The sequence below is a fragment of the Mesoplodon densirostris genome, chromosome 1 (genome assembly GCF_025265405.1).
Source record: "Mesoplodon densirostris isolate mMesDen1 chromosome 1, mMesDen1 primary haplotype, whole genome shotgun sequence".
NCBI classification, from domain to species: Eukaryota; Metazoa; Chordata; class Mammalia; order Artiodactyla; family Ziphiidae; genus Mesoplodon; species Mesoplodon densirostris.
In genome coordinates, this window is record NC_082661.1 from 76,202,883 (window position 1) to 76,224,374 (window position 21,492).

General features: G+C 37.0%; 1 protein-coding gene across 1 annotated transcript in view; it reads right to left on the reverse strand.

Annotated features, from left to right (window-relative positions):
• COL25A1 (collagen type XXV alpha 1 chain) overlaps positions 1-21,492 on the reverse strand; it is a 482,146-nt gene that overhangs the window by 154,077 nt on the left and 306,577 nt on the right. The window contains exon 5 of the mRNA XM_060088451.1: positions 16,818-16,835. Within this exon, the coding sequence (XP_059944434.1) occupies positions 16,818-16,835 (18 nt within the window). The remainder of the gene's footprint in view (positions 1-16,817; positions 16,836-21,492) is intronic.

Below are 21,492 nucleotides of genomic sequence, written 5' to 3' on the forward strand. Positions count from 1 at the left end.
TAAACTTAACATGGAATTACTATATTTTAAAAGCCATAATTTCCTTAATATTTTAAGGATAATGAAGACAGAGTCTGCTGCACGACCGTTCTCTAGAAGCACAGCACAACCTCAGTAGCCACTGTATGTTTGATGTCTGTGTGCTCAGGCACCCTTGCAAACATTACTTTATCAATATTCACAGTCTCCCAGGGAGGAAGGAAACACAAAGTAGCCAATGTTCCCTTGAACAGTAGGATAGAAGCCTCAGTTCTACTGATGGCAAGATACATCCCTGACTGTATCATTAACTTGGCCCATTGTGCCAATGAGATAGATACTCAAATCATATAGGCATGAAGAAACTGAATTTGGTAACTTGGTTCTTAGCATGTTTCTGAAACTGCACAAAATCATACTGCAAATAGTATTAGCAATGGAAAAATCTACTACTTAGTGGAAAAATAGGGACCCTAGCTATTTACATGTGGGTAAGTCTACCTTGCTTCTAAATAAATTGCAGTTAGCATAGGTTCACCTCTAACTAAAATGTGAACATGTGTTCTTCCAAGTGTATACCTCAACCTTGAACTCATATATATCGTTTTCTGCTTTACTGGCATAATATAGTTTTAGGGACATTTCTTTCTCAAATCACCAATTTTTTTGTTTGTTTCACAGACTTCCAAGTAATGTGTAAATTTAAGTAATGTGTAAATTTAAAGCTTTTTATGGAAAACCTAACATGAAAATGTACGAGTTCCTATACATAAGTATAGATCATTGAGTGTGTGTGTGTGTGTGTGTGTGTGCTTCTGTATAATTTCTTTTCAAATGCTACAGAAAAGAGTAAAAAATAAAAAGGAAAGTATAATTTGGGGGAATTATTTTAAAATAAAATACATAAGTTATCTTGGTGATTAAGAGCTCAAGGTTTAGAATCAAACAGATCCAGACTGAAATCCTGGTTGTGATCACCTGTGTGATCTTTAGCAGATTAATTAATCTCTTTGAGCCTCAGTTTCTTCATCTGAAAAATGGGGAAAACAATGCTTACTCTTTGCTTAAATGAAATACTGTCCACAAAGCAACTTGTAGAATGCCTGATCTACTAATGGTAATGATTTTGAAGCACACACTCAATATTTTAAATATTTTAACCATGTGAAACATAAAATTAAATTTCTTTTTCAGATACTTGACCTGAGGATGAAGAAAGTAAACATACTGATTTCCTAAAATCAAAAGGCAATGCAGTGAGAAATGTATTAGGTGGAAGGTTGAAAACATTTCAAGAATATGTGGGTTTAATATAGTTTACTTCAATGCACAGGAAATATTACCAAATGAAACAAAGCAAAACAAAAACACTTAATTGTTTTAACCATACTACTTTAATGACTAAACAAGACTAAACTTTAGGTCCTGGAACTACCTGGTCGCCCCTAGCATACAGTAGATAATCAATTCTCGCTGAATCAAAACACCCAGAAAGACAAGAATGCAATAAAACTCTCTGTGTTCAAAGCAGCAACATATAAAAGAAATATACAAGAACCAGATTCAATGTTGCTGCAGAAGAACCATGTTTATTATAGTGTCAAACTCTGCTAAGCCAGGGAAGGGAATTACAGCTATAAACAGATTTATAGCTTCAGACTTTACACCTTTCGTTTTGCATTGAAGATTAAAAGAAACCAAGCAGAAACGGAGGTCGGTATAAACAGAAATTTATAATATCACAACCAGCCCCACTTATTGAGAAGCTACTTTTTACAGCTCTTATTTCTGGGCATTTTCTGTAGTAAGATGGTAATTATAAGTTCTTTTGTGATGTCAGCTTGAGCCTTGAACGAGGGACTATACGTACCCATGATCAGTCTTAAATCATAAGCAGCTGCCATAAGGAAACAATTAGTGAGGTCTAGCACTAAAAGAAAATTTATAAAAACCAAACATTAAAAGAGGACTCTTGAAAGTTAGGCTGATGTAGCTCAATGGAGTTAAGGGCTTATAAAACAGCAGTAATCAGGGAAGCTCACTCTGGCTTTCTTTTCTAATGCAATACAAATCAAAGACAGCCAAATTACTGCTTCTGCCAATCATAACCAAGAGGTCCCTTCTTTCTAGAATCATTCCTTACATCTAAATATTTTTAAAGATTGCTAAAACTTTTTATTTGTTTAACTTTGCTCTTTTTAAAAAACTTATTTTTAAGAGGTCAAATAAAATGAACTCCATGGTGAAAGACTTGGAATCCTAAACATTCCTTTTGTGGAAAGAAAGTATCAACTTGCTCTCTAAATGCCCATAGTAGCCGCTGTGATTTTACAGCTAATGGTGTAAACTATCCTATAATACTCTTAGTGTCCTCAATATAATTCAAAGGTATTCAGAGGTAACATCCATCTTTAAACCTGGAGTTTAATTTACAATCATTGATTTCTTCATGTTGCCTACTATGCTGTCCCCAAATAATTTTTCCCAGACTATTTAAGAAAGCCTGGTTTGAAGGTCACTTTGATTCTTGACTTCACTTGTAGTATCTCATAGAGCAATATTGATTTTGTGCAGGGCAACTGAATACGATCCAGGGATGAGGGTAGGATGTCCCCTTTGAGTCTAAAGAGATACACAGAAGGGATGGAAAAAACAACTGTCAGATGAGTCTGGGAGATCCTGAATCTCAGGGTTCCTCTGTGGTTCCTGAGCTTCCTATGTAAATTAGAAGCTCAATCTCCCTCATTCTCAGCTAATGACTAAACAGAGCAAAAGCTTTAATGTAAGCTTCTACAACTACCACAGTCTCCATCTCCAGATTTTCTTATATCTTCACCTCCTCTCTCCTGGGAGTGAAGGGACTATCATACCTATTCTCCCACCCTCGCCCTGCTCTTCATTGTTGCTCTCACTTGTCTCTTCAACAAGTTCTCTTGGCTTAATTTCCAAAATATACAAATAGCTCATACAACTCAACAGCAAAAAACAAACAAACAAACAAACCCAATAAAAAAATGGGCACAAGAAGACCTAAACAAACATTTCTCCAAAGAAGAAATACAAATGGCCAAAAGGCACATAAAAAGCTGCTCAACATCACTAATTATTAGAGAAATGCAGATCAAAACTACAATGAAGGGTTTCCCTGGTGGCGCAGTGGTTGAAAGTCTGCCTGCCAATGCAGGGGACACGGGTTCGTGCCCCGGTCTGGGAAGATCCCACATGCCGCGGAGCGGCTGGGCCCGTGAGCCATGGCCACTGAGCCTGCGCGTCCAGAGCCTGTGCTCCGCAATGGGAGAGGCCACAACAGTGAGAGGTCCACGTACCACAAAAAAAAAAAAACTACAATGAGGTATCACCTCACACTGGTCAGAACAGCCATCATTAAAAATTCTGCAAATAACAAATGCTGGAGAGGATGTAGAGAAAAGGGAACCCTCCTACACTGTTGGTGGGAATGTAAGTTGGTACAGTCATTATGGAAAACAGTATGGAGGTTCCTCAGAAAACTAAAAATAGAATTACCATAATGATCCAGCAATCCCACTCCTAGGCAAAAATCCAGACAAAACTCTAATCCAAACAGATACAAGCACCCCTATGGTCATAGCAGCACTACTCACAATAGCCAAGACATGGAAACAACTTAAATGTCCATTGACAGATGAATGGACAAAGAAGATGTGGTACATATATACAATGGAATACTACTCAGCCATAAAAATGAACAAAATAATGCCATTTGCAGCAACATGGTTGCAACTAGAGATTATCATACTAAGTGAAGTAAATCAGAAAGAGAAAGACAAATATCATATGATATCACTTATATGTGGAATCTAAAATATGATACAAATGAACCTGTCTATGAAACAGAAACAGACTTAACGGACATAGAGAACAGACTTGTGGTTGCCAGGGGGGAGGGGGTTTTGGGGAGGGATGGAGTGGGAGGTTGGGATTAGCAGGTGTGAGCTATTATATATTGAATGCATAAACAACAAGGCCCTACTGTATAGCCCAGAGAACTATATTCAGTATCCTATGATAAACCATAATGGAAAAGAATATATATATATATATAAAAGAATTGTATATATAACTGAATCGCTTTGCTGTACAGCAGAAATTAATACACTGTAAATAAACTACACTTCAATAAAGAATAATAAAATAAAACTAAATAAACCCCATTACGGTTCCCTTGGATTCTTCTCCTTGGTCTCCAAACATGTTCATTCCCCCTCTCCTAAAGTCAAAGGAAAGAAAAGTTGCCTTTGCCCTCCATTCCCTCATTCTAAGGTCATGACTTCTTCCTACCATCTCCATTGAACTTCCCTAAGTAATAGACTGGTCACAGAAAGAAAGGAAATTGAATTTGAGGGAAGAGAAAGTAAGTAGTAGAGTAGAAGGCATATTTTTACATTCTAGCTTTGGGAAAAATAAAGTAACATGAGTTGAAATACATATTCGTCTTGAGGGCATTTCTTTCCATGAGGAAGAAGAAAGCTGAGCTATGGGAAGGGAAACTGCTGAGCCAGTCACTGGGGCCCTGGAAAGGAGTCACCCTGGGCTAAACTAAAACTAAATAAACCACAGCTTTGAGGAGGGAGGGTTGACAAAGCCCATAAATGTCAAGATTGCCCAGATTTGTTTCTAAACCTTTTGTCTTTTCACTTTTCTCCCTTCATCAGCTATCAAATACACTATTTGGCTTTACCTATTACCTGAATTATGTCCTAAATTCTTTTCCAAGCTGCAATCCTGCATTCTCAACTGCTCATCAGATGTCTAAGCCAAGAGAGGCCATCATCAGCTCAAACTCAACATTTTCCAACCAAACTTCTCAGTTTCTACTGCAAGCCAATCATGACTTCTGACTTCCCTATTTTTGGTAACACACTGCTACTCCTGCAAGCCTAAAAGCTCAGTGTTTCGTTTGATTCAGTAAATAGGATCTATTGACAAGTCCTATATTCATTCTCCCCAAAATCCTTTGAATATAGCTTTCCATGTTTGTTGCTAGTACCCTTGTGCCTGGAAAACAAGAATAGTCTATAAGCATCTTTGGTCTTCCTTTACTCTACTTCCTCTTACATTCTTTTGGCAGGCTATGTTTTCTAAAGTGCATTTCTAAACATATCATTCCTCAGCTCAAAAAACATCAATGGCTCATTTGTAATCCACTCTGAGAAAGTTGTTATAGGCAATGAACCTCCATGGATGCAAAAGCTATTAGGTGACAGGTTTTGGGAAAGCAGGCCATACCACTGACCTGCCAATCAACCAAATATTTTATGTCTCTTGGTATGATGAAATAAGAAGCATATTACACCTTTATAAGAGACTCTTTCTGAAAATTGAACCAGAACCTAATCAAACCTCTAAATAGAACTTGCAAAAGATATTTACAAGAAATACAGAAGATAAGAGAATAAGCTAAAAAGCACCATAAGGAAGTCAGACCAATCCAGAATGTGGGGCATTCTATAAATAGGATGAATGCCCTGAAAAAACTGATGACATGAAAACATAAAAAGAGGAGGAAGATGACTATAGAATAAAAGAGACTGAAGAGTTATAGCAATTAAATTCCAAGTGTGGGCTTTACATCTTGATTCAAACCATCTATAGAGACATTTTTTAGATAATTGGGGAAATTTGAATATGGACTGGGTATGATGATATTTAAAGAGTTATTATTAATTTTATTAGGGTCAATAATGAAGTGATGGATATGTTACAGAAAGGTCTTATCAGTTAGAGATTCATATTTCAGTATTTGCAGATGCAATGCCGTGATATCTAGGTTTTGCTTTTAAATACATCATCAAAAAAACAAAGCAAAACAAAATAAATGAGAGGAAGGGATTCATGAAACAAGATTAGTCTTTGGTAATTCTTGAAGCTGGTTGAGGGGTCTTGGGCAGTTTATGACACTATTTTCTCTTCCTTTTAAATAAGCTTGAGAATTCCCCAAAGAAGTAGTTATATAATTAAAAATTTAGTTTAGATGACCCTTCTGATCTCTAGCAAATAAAGCGCTAGCTTCTGCTTGTGTCCAAAGTCCTCTATTGTCTCATTTTATTTTATTTATGTATTTTTTATTTTTTTAAAACATCTTTATTGGAGTATAATTGCTTTACAATGGTGTGTTAGTTTCTGCTGTATAACAAAGTGAATCAGCTATACATATACATACATCCCCATATCTCCTCCCTCTTGTGTATCCCTCCCACACTCCTTATCCCACCCCTCTAGGTGGTCACAGAGCACCGAGCTGATCTCCCTGTGCTATGTGGCTGCTTCCCACTAGCTATCTACTTTACATTTGGTAGTGTATATATGTCCATGCCACTCTCTCACTTCGTCCCAGCTTACCCTTCCCCCTCCCCGTGTCCTCAAGATCATTCTCTATGTCTGCATCTTTATTCCAAAGTCCCCTATTATCTGCTTCTAACTTTCTTTTTCTGCTTTATCCCCCATGCCACCTCTGCCTCTATTCCCTTAAGGATCCTCTCCGCCAGTCAGCCTTGAATACCAGCTGTTGACAGAATGCCCCTCACTCTCCTCACTTTCTGTACCTTTGCTTATGCCATTCTTTCTGCTGAATAAACATCATCAGTTATCATTTTGCTTAGAATAACGATAGCATAACTTTCTTGAAACTTCTTACCTGGCAACCTGAGCTATGGAGCTACTTGGAAAAAAACACAGTAGGAATCTGAGTTTCTGAAAGAAACATTAGTCCTTGCAGTAAAAGTCCCATCTTTGCCTCCTCTACAATCCCACTATTATTATTGCTAGTCATTGATGGCTCATCTCAGTGACCTCTCTTCCCTGAGCTTTACCTGACCCTCTTTTGGATATGTTCTTTCCCTGGTTTTGAACTCCTAAAGCACTTGTAACTCTTTTATAAAACTTAGCTCGTGCTCATTAGGTATAAGACGTATGCTTCATGCTAAACTACTAGGGCCCTTGAGGGCAGGAAGAGATCAATATGTAAGAGAGGGAAATGTTACAAATGCTAACTTTGGAGGCTTTAATATCTACAAGCATGGGACCTTTGGCAGGTCAGTTAACCTCTCTGAGCCTCAGTTTCTACACCTGTAAGATGGAACAAACAATAGTTAGCTCATCTGGGAGTAGTAGGAAGTAATTAAAAGAACGTATGGTCTTCTGTAAATAGTATTTCTCTTCCCCTCCTCTCTTACTAATTCAAATGTGTAGCTTTGTACCTTATACATGGTAAGTATCCAATAAATATATTAGCAGATTTCTTGCAACAGAGGTTTCTAACAGGACATCAGGGCCAAAAGTAATATTCTCTGAATAGCCTGTTGACAATCAAAAAGTCACAGATAACTGTATGTCCAACATGCTCCCAATTAATGCTTATGAGGATATGTGTGACTTCAGCTAGAAATTGTGCCTTTCAAGGTCACTACCATTTCTCATTTGTGGACTCATGACTAGTTCCAGAAGAGCTAACAGCAAAAGGAATAAACAACTTTGCACAGTCTCTTGAAGACAAAATGAACTCTGTTCAATGAAAGATTTTTTTTTTCTCACGTCTCAAACATGGGCAGATATTTTTGGCTCTCTTCTCCCTCCTGCCTGTGACTCCAAGCTTTTAGAAAGAGTATATTCTATTTTCTCTCTCCCCACATTTTCAATACTGAGTCACTTCAGCCATTGTTTAAACTAGGTTTAAATGAGGTCTATCCAAAAGAAAGAAGATAGAATAAAATGTTTCTGGAGCTATCTTTCTACCTATTATCTAATAGCATTCTTCCATTGTAATCTCTACATGATCCAAAGAATATATTTTGTATGAAATATATCATATCAATTGAAATATGACTGGAGATATTCAGAGAGAAAATAACTTTAGCCTATTAAGAATTCTCATAGGATATCATGGGCTTCCCTGGTGGCGCAGTGGTTGAGAGTCCACCTGCCGATGCAGGGGACACGGGTTCATGCCCCGGTCTGAGAAGATCCCACATGCCGTGGAGCGGCTGGGCCCGTGAGCCATGGCCGCTGAGCCTGCACATCCGGAGCCTGTGCTCCACAATGGGAGAGGCCACAACAGTGAGAGGCCCGCATACCGCAAAACAAACAAGCAAACAAAAAAAGAATTCTCATAGGATATCAAAATTCTCAAAGAAATCCATAAAAACATATGTGAGAAATTACATGTGCATATATAATAAACTTGAGAAAATTTATAAATAAAATTTTTAAAGTTTGAAACACTTCAAACTGAATTAGTTTTAATTCACTGAAGAAAATATTTATTTATTTATTTATTTATTTATTTATTATTATTTTTTTGCGATACATGGGGCTCTCACCGTTGTGGCCTCTCTCGTTGCGGAGCACAGGCTTCGGACGCGCAGGCTCAGCGGCCATGGCTCACAGGCCTAGCCGCTCCACGGCATGTGGGCTCCTCCCAGACCGGGGCACGAACCCGTGTCCCCTGTATCGGCAGGCGACTCTCATCCACTGCGCCACCAGTGAAAGCCAATATTTCTTTTTTTAAAAAACTTTTTATTGAAGTATAGTTAATTTACAATATTATATTAGTTTCAGGTGTACAACATATCAATTCGATGTTTATAGATTATACTCCATTTAAAGTTATTACAAAATAATGGCTCTAGAGAAATAAAGGTTTGTAGTATAAGCCACCCGGTCTATGGCATGTTGTTGTAGCAGCCTGAGCTAAGACACACATGTACTGATGAGTACTGTGCTGAGCTATCAAGGGGGACTCTCTGCGGACCTTCTGAGCTCTCTCCATGTGGCTCTTTGCTCTCTCACCTGCCCCACAAATTCCAGCTGCCCTGACCTCCCCAAGGGTCAGAGACCACTCTGTTTAGGTGCTCATTGCTGTACTGCAGCTGAGAAATTCTCTCCAGGCAGTAGGTTTGGGCAATCTTAGGGTTCACCTTTTTTGTTTTCCTTCTCTGTGCTGCCTGTTGTCCAATGCCTTAAAACTGTTGTTTTACATATTTTTTTCTAGGAGCAGAAGTCTTACAGTATGTTAGTAAACTAAGTTTATACTGTAGATTCAGTGTTCCAATAACTAGTAGGGAAAGTCTTCCCTCATTTTTCTTTTTATTTCAAAACATTCTTGGCCACTTGGCTCCCTTCCTCTTTCATATGAATTGTATAGCCAGCTTACTAAATTCCTTTAAAAAGTCCTCTTGGGTTTTGGATTTGGATTGAATTAAATTTATATAGTATTATGAGATAAAACTGATATTCTTACATTCGTATATGCCTTGCCCTTGGATGGAAAATTAGTATCATAAAATTCTATGAAGAACAATATTTCTAACTAAAACTTTTCAATACCTTTAGAAAGAATTAGACACATAAATGTTTGTTTTAGATACAGAATATATACAATAAGTATATCTAACAGTGAATCATTTTTCATGAATTTCTTAATTTTAAGATTAAACTACTTATCCTAAACCTCTATCTTTTGAGGCCATTATTCTATTGGATGTTTATCCAGCAGAAGTATCACTATAAGGGTAACATATCTTCATGACTCTGTCTCAGTGTGAATGCTTATGTGAGAAGGTATGTATGTAGGTGTTTAGATTCAATAATAACACTTATATGTGCCATACCCTGTTCCAAGTGCTTCATTAAATCATGTATTAAGTCAAACCAACCATCCTTATTTTACATTGAAAAACTGAAGGAAAAAAATAACTTGCCCAAAGTCAGGCAGCTTGTAAGTTGTAGACCAGGCTGTAAACCCAGGTGTCTGCCCATGGAGCCCATCTCCTTAACCTTATCCAATGTATTCCATATGCTCCTTTTAAAGTGGATTGTTGGGACTTCCCTCGTGTTCCAGTGGTTAAGAATCCGCCTTCCAGTGCAGGGGACATGGGTTCGATCCCTGGTTGGGGAACTAAGATCCCACATGCCACAGGGCAGCTAAGCCTGAGCATCACAACTAGAGAAGCCCATGTGCTGCAACGAAGACCCAGCCAGCCAAAATTAAAAAAATAAAATAAAATTTAAAAAGTGGACTGTTAAAGCTGATATTTTCAGTTCTTTCAGTCATTTCATCATCAAATGAATATAAAATTAGCTTTAAATCTAAATTATTAAATATATACATTTATTCAACAAAACATTATTGTGCTTGTTCTATATATCAACACTGTATTAAAAAATTGAGATATAAAAATGAGTAAGTTTGGGGAATGATAACAGCTTCTATGTATGCAAATCAATGTCAGATTAATTATTCATGAAAGGCTTTGTGTTACTCACCTTTATTCAGATAGAATTAAAAGGAATATATTTGGTAGAAAACAAAGCATAAAGTTGGCAAGAGAAGTTCTTTAATTAATTTCAGTAGGAAAGAATTCTAAGGTAAAATTAAACTTTGGGATAATGTTACACCAATTCAATACACAAATGACCATGTAAAAACAAAGAGATATGGTTATAGTAAAATAAATAAGCTGTTGTATGTACTCTTAATGGTATAAGCTATTTGGAGTACAATGGAGCCTTTAATATCATGTTAACCATTTACTTAATAAAATACCACAAAAACTAAAACATTAAGACTTTTATAATCATTTTCTTTATCATATAACCACCACATAAAGTACAGATAATGGGGCATGATAATACTTTATCAGGTCTAACATGATTTATCCAGAATAGACTACACTACTAATTTAATATGACAGTTCTATTATGTAGTGAGTAAAATAAAGACTCTCTGTACACATACACACACGCACACAAGCACATGCACATGCACACGCACGCATGCATGCATGCATGCAGTCACAGACACATTCATTTCAAATTTCTTGGAGAATGTATATGTCCTCCCCCTGCTCCCAAGTCAGGTTATATGGATCTGACAAAGGCTGGAACACAAACTTGAAATATGGGAATTGCTAAAGTGTTAGGTTAGAAGGAGCTTAATATATAATTAAAAACATATGAATGGAAAGCTAAATACTGTCCCTAAATATAGTATTTTTTTCAGGAATAATTCCTTACAAGGTACACACAGCTTTATTTTTTAAATTTTAGTAAAACGTTCTGAAATGGCAATGACAATATCAGAACAACAACAACAACAAAAAGTAAAAAGGGATTTGGGGAAAAAAGGCAAAGTGACATCTTCCATTTCTTTTCAAGTGCATCTGAACAAGTACAAATGGGAGGCACACGCCTCCATGTGCAGTTGTCTGGTGGTATTTGCCTGTGGTTTCCTCTTGCATTTTTTTCTCACTGTGTAATACAGAATTACACCATGCACGCAGCTTTAGTCCTCCAAATTCCTAAGGGAACTATATCTCCTATATGTTCACATGCAACTCCAAAGGGAAGTTATGAGGAGGGCTTTAAAATTCTAAAAATTTTATGCAAAAGAAGTGCCCTTGATATAGAAGGGGTACCAATCATTAATATAATGGTTTCATTATTGAATATACTGATGGAATTATTTGGGGTGAAGAGAAGGCCATTATATTTTATAAAGTGTACAAGATAGAATCCTGAGGAGGTTTTTTTTAAAAAACGACTAGTTCCTACAATTTGTATTAAGTTATTAGTGGGAGAATATTATTGCTTAAGCAATGTGGTGTTACAACCACCACGAACTACTTTCTGTAGCTGTCTTGATTGTTAAAAATCAGATCCAAGCTTTGAATCCTACAGATAAATTATTACAAAATAAAGTAATACATCATAAGTATAGTCCTGGGCTAATGCTATTTGTTTATTTTCACCAAAGATTAAATATCAACATGAATAAACTACTATCATGAAAGGAAACGAAGGCATCCAAACCCTCCAAACCATGTGGATGTGAGATATTAACATTAATACCTGTTCAGAAAAATCTCAGAACTTAGAAACCTCAGGGCAGTTTTACATGGTATTATTGATGACTAATGGTATTATTGACTGGGCATTTAGAATTATGAAAAGCTGATAGTTTTCCCTCCTCCTCAGCTTCCTTTTCCTTAAGCTCTTGTATATACCATTTGCAACTCAATAAGATTTCTTGAACTTCTACTACATACAAGGAACTAAGGTGTTGTGGAGGATAGTAAAGATTGAAGAAAGCATAGATCCCACTCTTGAAGATCATAAAAGCTAGTAATGAAGAGAGAAAATATGTTTATGAATAACTATGATACAATAGAAAGAGGCAAAGGGAGGGAGTGAATTAATGTTTACTGAGTGCCTGTCATGTACTAAACTGTGTTAGAAGTTATACATGTGTTATTTCAATCCTCACACCCTTTGTTGGGATAAGACATGATCATCTCTGCTTTAGAGATGGGGGAAATGAGACTCAGAGTGATTGAGTAACTTGCCCAAGATCACAGAGCTTCTAAGTGGAAGAGCTAGGGTTTGACTTATGAGCTGTCTGGCTTTGCTATCTATGACCCTTCTGTTTTAAGTGTAAAGTAATATAAAATGGTGTACAGATAAAATGCTGTGGGGATTCAGCTAAAGGAAGAAATTACATTCAGCTAAGGGAGAGTAATGACATCCTGATGGAAGAAGTAACACGTAAGTATGAAGGGTTATCATATTTGGATGTGTGGAAACTAAGTGTATCTAGGGGCTAGGAGAGAAGCAGTTCTGGAGAAAAGACTGGTTTAAGAAAAGACAAATAAAGGAAAACATATTTGAAGAGAAAAAAGTAAATGTTTTGATTCAGTTTGGATGAAGCATTGTGCAAACTGACATCCAGAAAGAAATTTAATGAAAAATCAGTGGGTGATAGTGCTAGAAAAACAGGACAAATCAAAGGATTTGAATGTCAGGTAAGGAACTAAATGGTAGTCATACTGAGATTCAAAGTTTGGGAGTCAGAAGAATGACATAATCAGAACCGTGATAGAAAAAGACATATATATGTTGATATTGGTTGATGCTACACTCAGTCCCAACTGTTGATGTCTCCACTATACAGACAGGAAAAAGCTAAATGTTCACTTTCTTGACTCAGCTCCCTTGCAGCAGTGACTGGCCAGGCAACAGGCATGTGTTCACAGTGGGCAGAATGGCAATGGAGAAGTCATGGTCAAGAGAAATAGAAATGGAGAGTCCCTGTCAGGTAGGCAATGAGCTAGAGGCAGCTAACTGTTCAGTCAGCCATGAACAAGGCTGCACAGAGCATGCACACCATGACTGTAATACCCGGCAGTAGAGAAGAAAGGAAATGGAGGACCTGGGATGAAGATGGTAACAGAGAAAGGGAATATAGGCATGAGGAACCAGGAAAGGACTCAGTCATCAGAAGAGGGGTGCCTAGATCTGGGCAGAAACCCAATTATTAGACCAAAGGCATGGCACCAGGACTACACTTAGAGCAATGGCATTGATGCTGGGTCACCTGCATGTTGGAAAAAGGCCTCCTTAAATGCTTCATGTCCAAGGTCCCAAGGAAACCTGGGGATTAACCAGATGTACAGACACAGAGCAGGTCTTGCACGTGTGGTTAGTCATCCTTGGAATGGTGGGTCTGCAGAATTGACAGAACTTTGACATTCTACTTGACTATGAATATTAAAATAACAGAGACTGAGTCTGTCTTGTTCACAATTTCACAGCCTTACCATTTGTGCCTTGTACCTAATAGAGGTAAAATAGATACTTGAGTTATTGAAATGAATTATGTTAATATGAATTTATGAAAAATATATCAGGGTGACTTTCATGTCAATAGATTAATTTTGCCCCACCCCCTGAATAATTCCCATTACCTCTAGGTTGAAATACAAATGTTCATCTGTTTTTTCTTCTAATTTCTTTCCCTTCTTTCTTCCCTTCCTTACTCTCTGTTGCCATTTGTTCTTTTTTCTCTTTCTACCCAATCATTTTATCAAGTCTTTGTGACATTATTTACTCTAACCCATCCCTTTTCCTCTCCAAGAATTTGATTTCCTCTGATTCAGTGGGTTTACAGCAATATTCTCTCCATTCATTCCCCTGCCTCTTTTCCCATCTTAGCCACAGCTGCTAGAACTGCCTTTTTTTCTTTCTTATATCCTTTCACCATCTCATTTCCCTCATCAAGAGCCATTTTCTCACCCATTTAGGTAAATGCATAGATTTACCTCTCTTCCTTAGGGCCTATTTTCATATTCAATTTCATACTGTCACTGTAACAGTGTTCACTGCTATTTAGCTTTCTAGTCTTTGCAATTTTTTAGCAATTTAAGCTAAGTCCAGCCAAGCTGTCTTCAATTTTAGGAAGATGATCAGAACTCCTTGATTATAAGACATTTTCCCTTTTTCCCACTGGTCTGCAAAATAAAACCCTGTTAATCTGGAAGTCCTTACTAAATAATGTGTGATATCGAAGAAGCAGAACTGAGTTTCACTGTCTAAGGAAGAGTTTTGCATCATATAACAATGTGAATAAGATGAGGTGGTAATGTTCAACCTATGCAAGAAAATGCTCATTGACATAAACATTTGCATACGAATAACAAGCAGAACAAAGTTAACAATCATCTAGTGCTAAGTGAAAACTTCATTAAGAATTCTCTAATTTAAAATCTAAAATTGGAAGTTTCTTCTGAAAAATACTATAATGATGTAGGGATAAGAGGTAGGTCAGACTTTTCCTTGGGGACATAGCAACAAAACTCTTTGCCTATTTTTCATGGCATAGAAAGACAGTGTGAGGATATCTCTTGTCTTCTCATTTCCCCTCATACCTATCCTTCCTGAATCCATTGCTTTCCTTTTGCTGTGACACGAGGAAGGCATTTTGGAAGAAATGATCATGTGACTTGAGTGTCCACTAAAAGCAAAATTGTAGCCAAAATGAAGGAAAACCAGAGCAGATCACCTTTTGAAAATGCCAGTCCTATCCTTCAAAGTTTCCAAAAATTTCAAGTATAGGCAGTTAGGTAGACTATTTTTCTGAAGAGCCATAGTAAATATAAGACTTGCTATGAAGGTATTCTGAAGTGCCATGATATACTTTCAAATCTTAGCTACAGTGATCCATCCATAGGTGTTCCTGGTTCTGACCATTCTTGGCTTTCTGTGCTGGTGTATCATCTTTCTTCTGCTCATTCACTGTGGCTGTGTAGTCAAGATTTATTATGACCATGTTCTTCCTTTTACAGTTAACCTCTTTAAAGTCTCATTAATTAATATGCTTTTAATGCTGTTTTTTGTCCAGTTTTCCAAGTCTTTATATCCATATCTGAGTTTTCCGCTCTGTTTTGTCTATAGGACTCTTGCACTTGGATGTTGTAGCAGATGTAGGTGCCAACACACACCACTGCCTCCCTCCAAGACGGTGCTAGAATAAAGGTCCCATATGTTCCTACTGCTTCCTGCATTCCTCGAGTAGCTGGAGTGTGCTGTACCTTCTGGGGCAGGCCAGAAGTGCCAGGGAGTTAACACCCAGGCACGACTCTTACCAATGAAGGATGGGAAATCAGTGCATAAATGCATCAATTTCCCTATCCTCAGTGGGGAGATTCTGAGACAAGCTCTACACTGTCTCTCCTAGGTTCCTCATATGTTTTATATATGAGTATATATATTATATATATATATATATTCTTATAGGTTCACACGCACAGATATATAGAGATATGTATATATACAGAATAAGAAGGGATTAAAAATACATATCTCTTAGATCTAGATCTAAGATAATAATACTTTCAGGGCTATTGTAGTATTAAATAAAATAAAGCATGCAAAGCACCTTTTACTTTGTCTTCATCTCATTATAATGTAGCAGTTTCAAATTTAGGGAATAAACTACAACTTTCTTTTGTGGGTTTTTTTCCCTCCAATAATTAGCTTGAGATAACTTAGAATATAAGAGTGAAAATTATAAATAGAGTATTCTCTGATGTGAATATAAATTAATTACTTTTCAAGATATTTCTCATGAGTAGTGTGAAAAGGACTGTTCTCCTGAAGGCATTTTTGTTTATTTCGTTGGACATCCTTAAATTCAGAGCTCATAAAAACTATAAATAATATTATCATGGTCTAGTATGAGAATTAGCACACGATAGACAATTTATGATATTGATTAACAAAGATATCATGAAAATCATTTATTTACAAAACAATCTAGGACAGAAATAACATTCAGTATATCGAGGGGAAAGAGATGTAAAGGGAACTCAATAAATAACTACGTTATTTACAAGTATTATAGTGTTAAAGGTAAAACATTAATAATGGCATTTACTTCTCTCTAGATTCCTACTGACTACAATTCCTCCCCTCCCTAATATTTCCTCATTTTCTTCATTATGATTTAGGGCCAAAAGCCTGTCTGTTGACTACATTCACATTTAATTATAAACCATATCTTCAGCAGTTAGTTTATATTGAAATGTAGAATGAATTCAATATCTGTCTATAATGAATCAAAAGTAGCTGGTAGGATCACAATCTAAATAATCAATCTGTGTGTATTTACAACATTATAGTAATGATTAATCAGTACTTCACGCAAACAAGTTCATACCTGACATCTACTATTAAATCATTTTATCTTACATGAAAGTCCTGTGGCACTGTCTCAGATCAGTTAAGAGTTTTTGTTTATATGATAGTACATTGTTAAACTTGCCATCTGGTCCAACAGCTGATGTGGCTCATACAACCCTTAAGAGGCCCTGAAGCTTTACTCCTGGGAAATATATGGTCTACTGTGTGGTGTCATGATTACTGGTTCATAACTTTTTTATATCCTTTGAAGAGAATTGCAGAAAAACTTCCACACTGGGAAAATCCTAATTGAAATTGATTTGTTAGAAGAAAAATAGTTCACTTACCTCAGGACCAGGCTGACCCTGAAATTGAAAAGAAGAAAAAAAGAAAAAGAATTACAAAATTGTTTCTTAAGTGAATAGTTTCAGTACTAAAAGTTAAACTAGTTCTGAATATCTTTTCAAAATATTTCTGAAGATAATACCTAACTACTGACAAATCTCACTTGTGTTTTTTAAAAAATTATGTTATATCTTAATATTTTCACTCTATGCTATTTATCTAAAATCTTGATATTATGGTCATTTTGTGTAATTCCAAAATGACTCAAGAATTTTAGTATGCTCTAGAATTAAAATGGAGAAAGAGAAGGCAAAAGGTGAAATAACATCTCACATTATAATAATGACTGGGTTACATAAAGGGAAGGTCTTCTAGCACAGACTATTTTTATGAGCTGTATATTCAGAGATGGCACAAAGTGAAGAAAAAAGAGGCAGATATTTTAGTTTTAGAATTCACTGACACTTTAAATTTCTCATTGTTTCAATAATATTTTACATCAATTTAAAAAAATAACCATCTATCTTTTGCTCTGCATAATCTAGCCTAACGGCATTTTTAAACAGATATGAGAGATCTTTGGCTCAACTAAAGTGCATCATAACTCCTCATACAATCAATAGATTATGTAACCTCTGGTCAATCGGATTTACTTTGAATGTTACTTTTTTGTTGCTTAAGGTGATAAAAATTTCCAAGCAGCATAACTGCAAATGCTTTTCACTAAAGGAAAATCACCTGTGAATAAAAGTATTGATTACATATCACCTTCTTAAAATCTCCAGTTGGGTTTTGTGTAAGATGAGATGAAAGAAAAAGTTCACACCGAGTTAGGGAATTTAAAAAAAATAAATGATGTATTATCTCATTCTATCAGCCACTGGGTATTACACAAAATAGCATGGACCTAATCCAACTCCCAGAGAAGACTCTCTTTCTCTCTCAGTCCCTCTCCAGGCTTGGAATTTCTCTAGGTACTTGCCTTCTAACTGACTGGGGATAAAACAGATGATTTCCAAGAACTTTGTCTGAAAATGTGGTTGGCTAGATTTTATCTAATCAAACCAGGAAGAGGAGCTACACCAAGTTACTGTGGATGTTACTCACCCCACTCCTGACTCTTTAGTGATGGAGAGGGAGAAAGAAAATACCATTCATTCACTCCTTACTGAGCTCCAGGCAACTCTGGATATGTTACTCCAGTTATTCCTTATAACTACCTCGCGTTTTATAAATGAAGAAACTGAAGCTCATAGAAATAAGCTAAAAATCACACAGCCTATAGTTGGAAAAGCCAGAATTTAAACCCAAAACTGATTCCAAAGCTCATACCAGGCCATTTTGCCTTTCACTCTGGAAGTTTAAACTCACAGTTATATGCAGACTTGCTCAGATCAACAGTAGTCCCAGGGCACTCTTTGCGTGAGTGGGCACTAAACTTTCCAACCACTCCTGGGCTACAACAGTGAGAATCTCTGCTTCCAGATGCAGACCTAGGACCAGCAGGCACCCAGCCTCTCAACTGACACCTGTACAGAAACCAGGCTAGCAAAGCTTCTTGAGGGGGCTTCCCTGGTGGTGCAGTGGTTAAGAATCCACCTGTCAATGAAGGTGACATGGGTTTCAAGCCCTGGTCCAGGAAGATCCCACATGCTGCAGAGCAACTAAGCCCGTGCACCACAACTACTGAGACTGTGCTCTAGAGCCCATGAGCCACAACTACTGAGCCTGTGCACCTAGAGTCCGTGCTCCACAACAAGAGAAGCTATAGCATTGAGAAGCCCGCGCAACGCAACAAAGAGTAGCCCCCGCTCACCGCAACTAGAGAAAGCCCATGTGCAGCAACGAAGACCCGATGCAGCCAAAAATAAATAAATAAAATTAATTAATAAAAAAAAAAGCTTCTTGAGGGCGACAGACAGCCCTAACATCAGCTCTAAACATGGAGAACCTACAAGTGCAGGGCTGTTCACCTCCATGTAAATATGGATCTTCCCAGATCCACGTAATGGATGAAATTATAATATATTCTCACTTGCACTTACATTCTCACTCTCTCTCTGGATACTTTAAGCTTCTGATCTTTCCGAACTTTTAAACTAATGCAAACTCAGAAATGTGAACATGCATCTTTTTAAGAACCTCAGAATACATTACCTGTCTTAGGTTTTTTTTGTTTTTGGGTTTTTTTTGTAAAAATTAAAACATAGGATTCTCTAAAATCAGAAAGAATTTCTTCAAAGGAATATATTTTAGCATCATTGCTGAGATTTTTTTATTCCTATGGTTGTTTTACAAATTATAGGCTTTTCCTGTCTGCCTTCAAAAAGTGGCATTTCTGCCATTACGTCGAACAAATGATTTTAGCACAATGTGTGTATAAATTTGTATGTTATTATATACAAATATACATTGTATTATGAATTTTATGTTAATGATAGTGAGAACAAATAGTAAATGACAGTGAGATTAAAAAGTTCACTTTTACATAGGCATTGGAAAGTGTGTAGCATCAGGGAACTCAGATTACCTTAACATGTGATATGAATTTCAGGTGTGTTTGGTGTGTGTGTATATGTATGTGTGTATGTGTAGGGTGGGGAACATGAAAAAGAGAGATGGAAGTGGGTTAGTAGAGAGGCTTTCCAGAAAAATGATGTATACAACATGGAAAATCTGGCAACACTCCCTAAAATGTGGATTACACAATGTAAGACTTACAAATTATACACAAGATTCCAGGACTGCCTACACCAAGTCTTCTCACTGCATGTGATATAACAAACTATTCACTAGGAGACACCCAGAATACCTGTAAGAAAACAGTCTAGCAGCTGGAGTCCTGTAGTCATGGTAGTAGAGCCATCTGGCTAAATGAGCGAAGTGATGGAGGAGTGGTTTCAGTGGGTGTAGAAGTGTTAGCTTCCCCCGCAGGAGAGCAGAGCATAGAGGAAGAGTAGACAAGAGCTCAAGAAGAGCATCTCAGAAACTCCCTGGTGACTGAGGGCTGTGATACACTTACTTTACTGTGATACATTTTAAATAAAATTGCCTTCACTTACAAAAACTTGATTAGTATTGCTCATGCAACTCTAAAAGGTGCTAACTCTGCTTCAAGGTAATTAGAAAGAAATCACTTCAATAACTTAGAAACTCACCATTAAGAAACTCAACCTTCACTACCACTTTTAGTACCCTCAGATTCAGATTTATTTCATTGTCTTGAATCGAAAGAAAAAATACTTCAAAATAATAATTTCTATGATTTTGCATTTTGGAACCCTTCCTGTCTAAAAGGATCATTTGACTATGATTACCATAACTTTATTATCTCTTGAAAATTCTCAAATCCACATATTCAGATGTCAAGCTTATTTTTCTTTTCAGAAGAAAATAGCACCTGAAGTAAGCACCCAGGTAAAGCTTTAGAATGACATCACAGGAACTTTGAGTGGCAACAGGATTATTCTGGTGGCAGAGGTTCTGAGGACCAACAGGAATCCTATCGTGGAACCATCTCAATGGGATCACTTAACCTTTCAAGAGTCGCGGTTTGACCTAAAGTCTGTGCCAGTAAATAGAACAGATGTACTCTACACTTGCAGCCAGGAAGCAGGAATCCTGCTCATCCTCCCTTCACATTTAATTCCCAATACCCCAGTGCCTAAGTTATAAGGTGCTTCAGAAACAATCACTGAATTGCTGAAAGGTGAGAATATTTTGACTGATCCAAAAATGATTTACAATATTTTTAGAGAACCATTAGAAAGTTGACTTTCCTTACATTACAGGGTTGTATTTTCAAAATGTAGCTTCTTAATCTCTTGGCTTCTGCTCACTGCAGAATAAACACTTCTATGTCAAAGAGGAAGTCTCCTCCCTCAGTGGAATCTTCTTCAGATAATAGAGACGGAACTAAGGCAGAAGCCTGCAAGAGGCATCAGAGGAGGATTTAGATACCTACATATGTGCCTCAGAACAAAAAGCATGAGAGTGCTATCTTGAAGAAAAATCACTCCCTAGTTTGATTAAACCTCCACATCTAACTAACGTGAGAATATTATATCAAATTACTTTTTAAATTATAAAATGCTCCACAATTATAGCATGGCAATTTAAAGTAGGCTATAAAACCAACACCAACAATTCATTCAACTAATTCAAATTTAGATAAAAAGTGGCTATTAATTTTAAAAGCAAATTAATATGCAAATGCTAAACTACGGAGGAAAGCAATTGAAGAAATAAAGCAATACAGATTATGTGCGTTAATTAAAAAATGGCTTTGCAGGGGCTTCCCTGGTGGCGTAGTGATTGAGAGTCCTCCTGCCGATGCAGGGGACATGAGTTCGTGCCCTTTTCCGGGAAGATCCTACATGCCGCAGAGCGGCTGGGCCCGTGAGCCACGGCCACTGAGCCTGCGCGTCCGGAGCCTGTGCTCCGCAACGGGAGAGGCCACAACAGTGAGAGGCCCGCGTACCGCAAAAAAAAAAAAAAAAAAAAAAATGGCTTTGCAAAGACTGCATAATCTCTCAACGTCTATAAGCTGCTCATTCTTCTAAAGACTCCTACGTGTTTGACTGAGACAAACATTATTCATAATTTATATTGCCTGTTGTGTTACCCTACAGGATAGATATTAATAACTCTTACCTTAGCCACGGTCACATAATATGA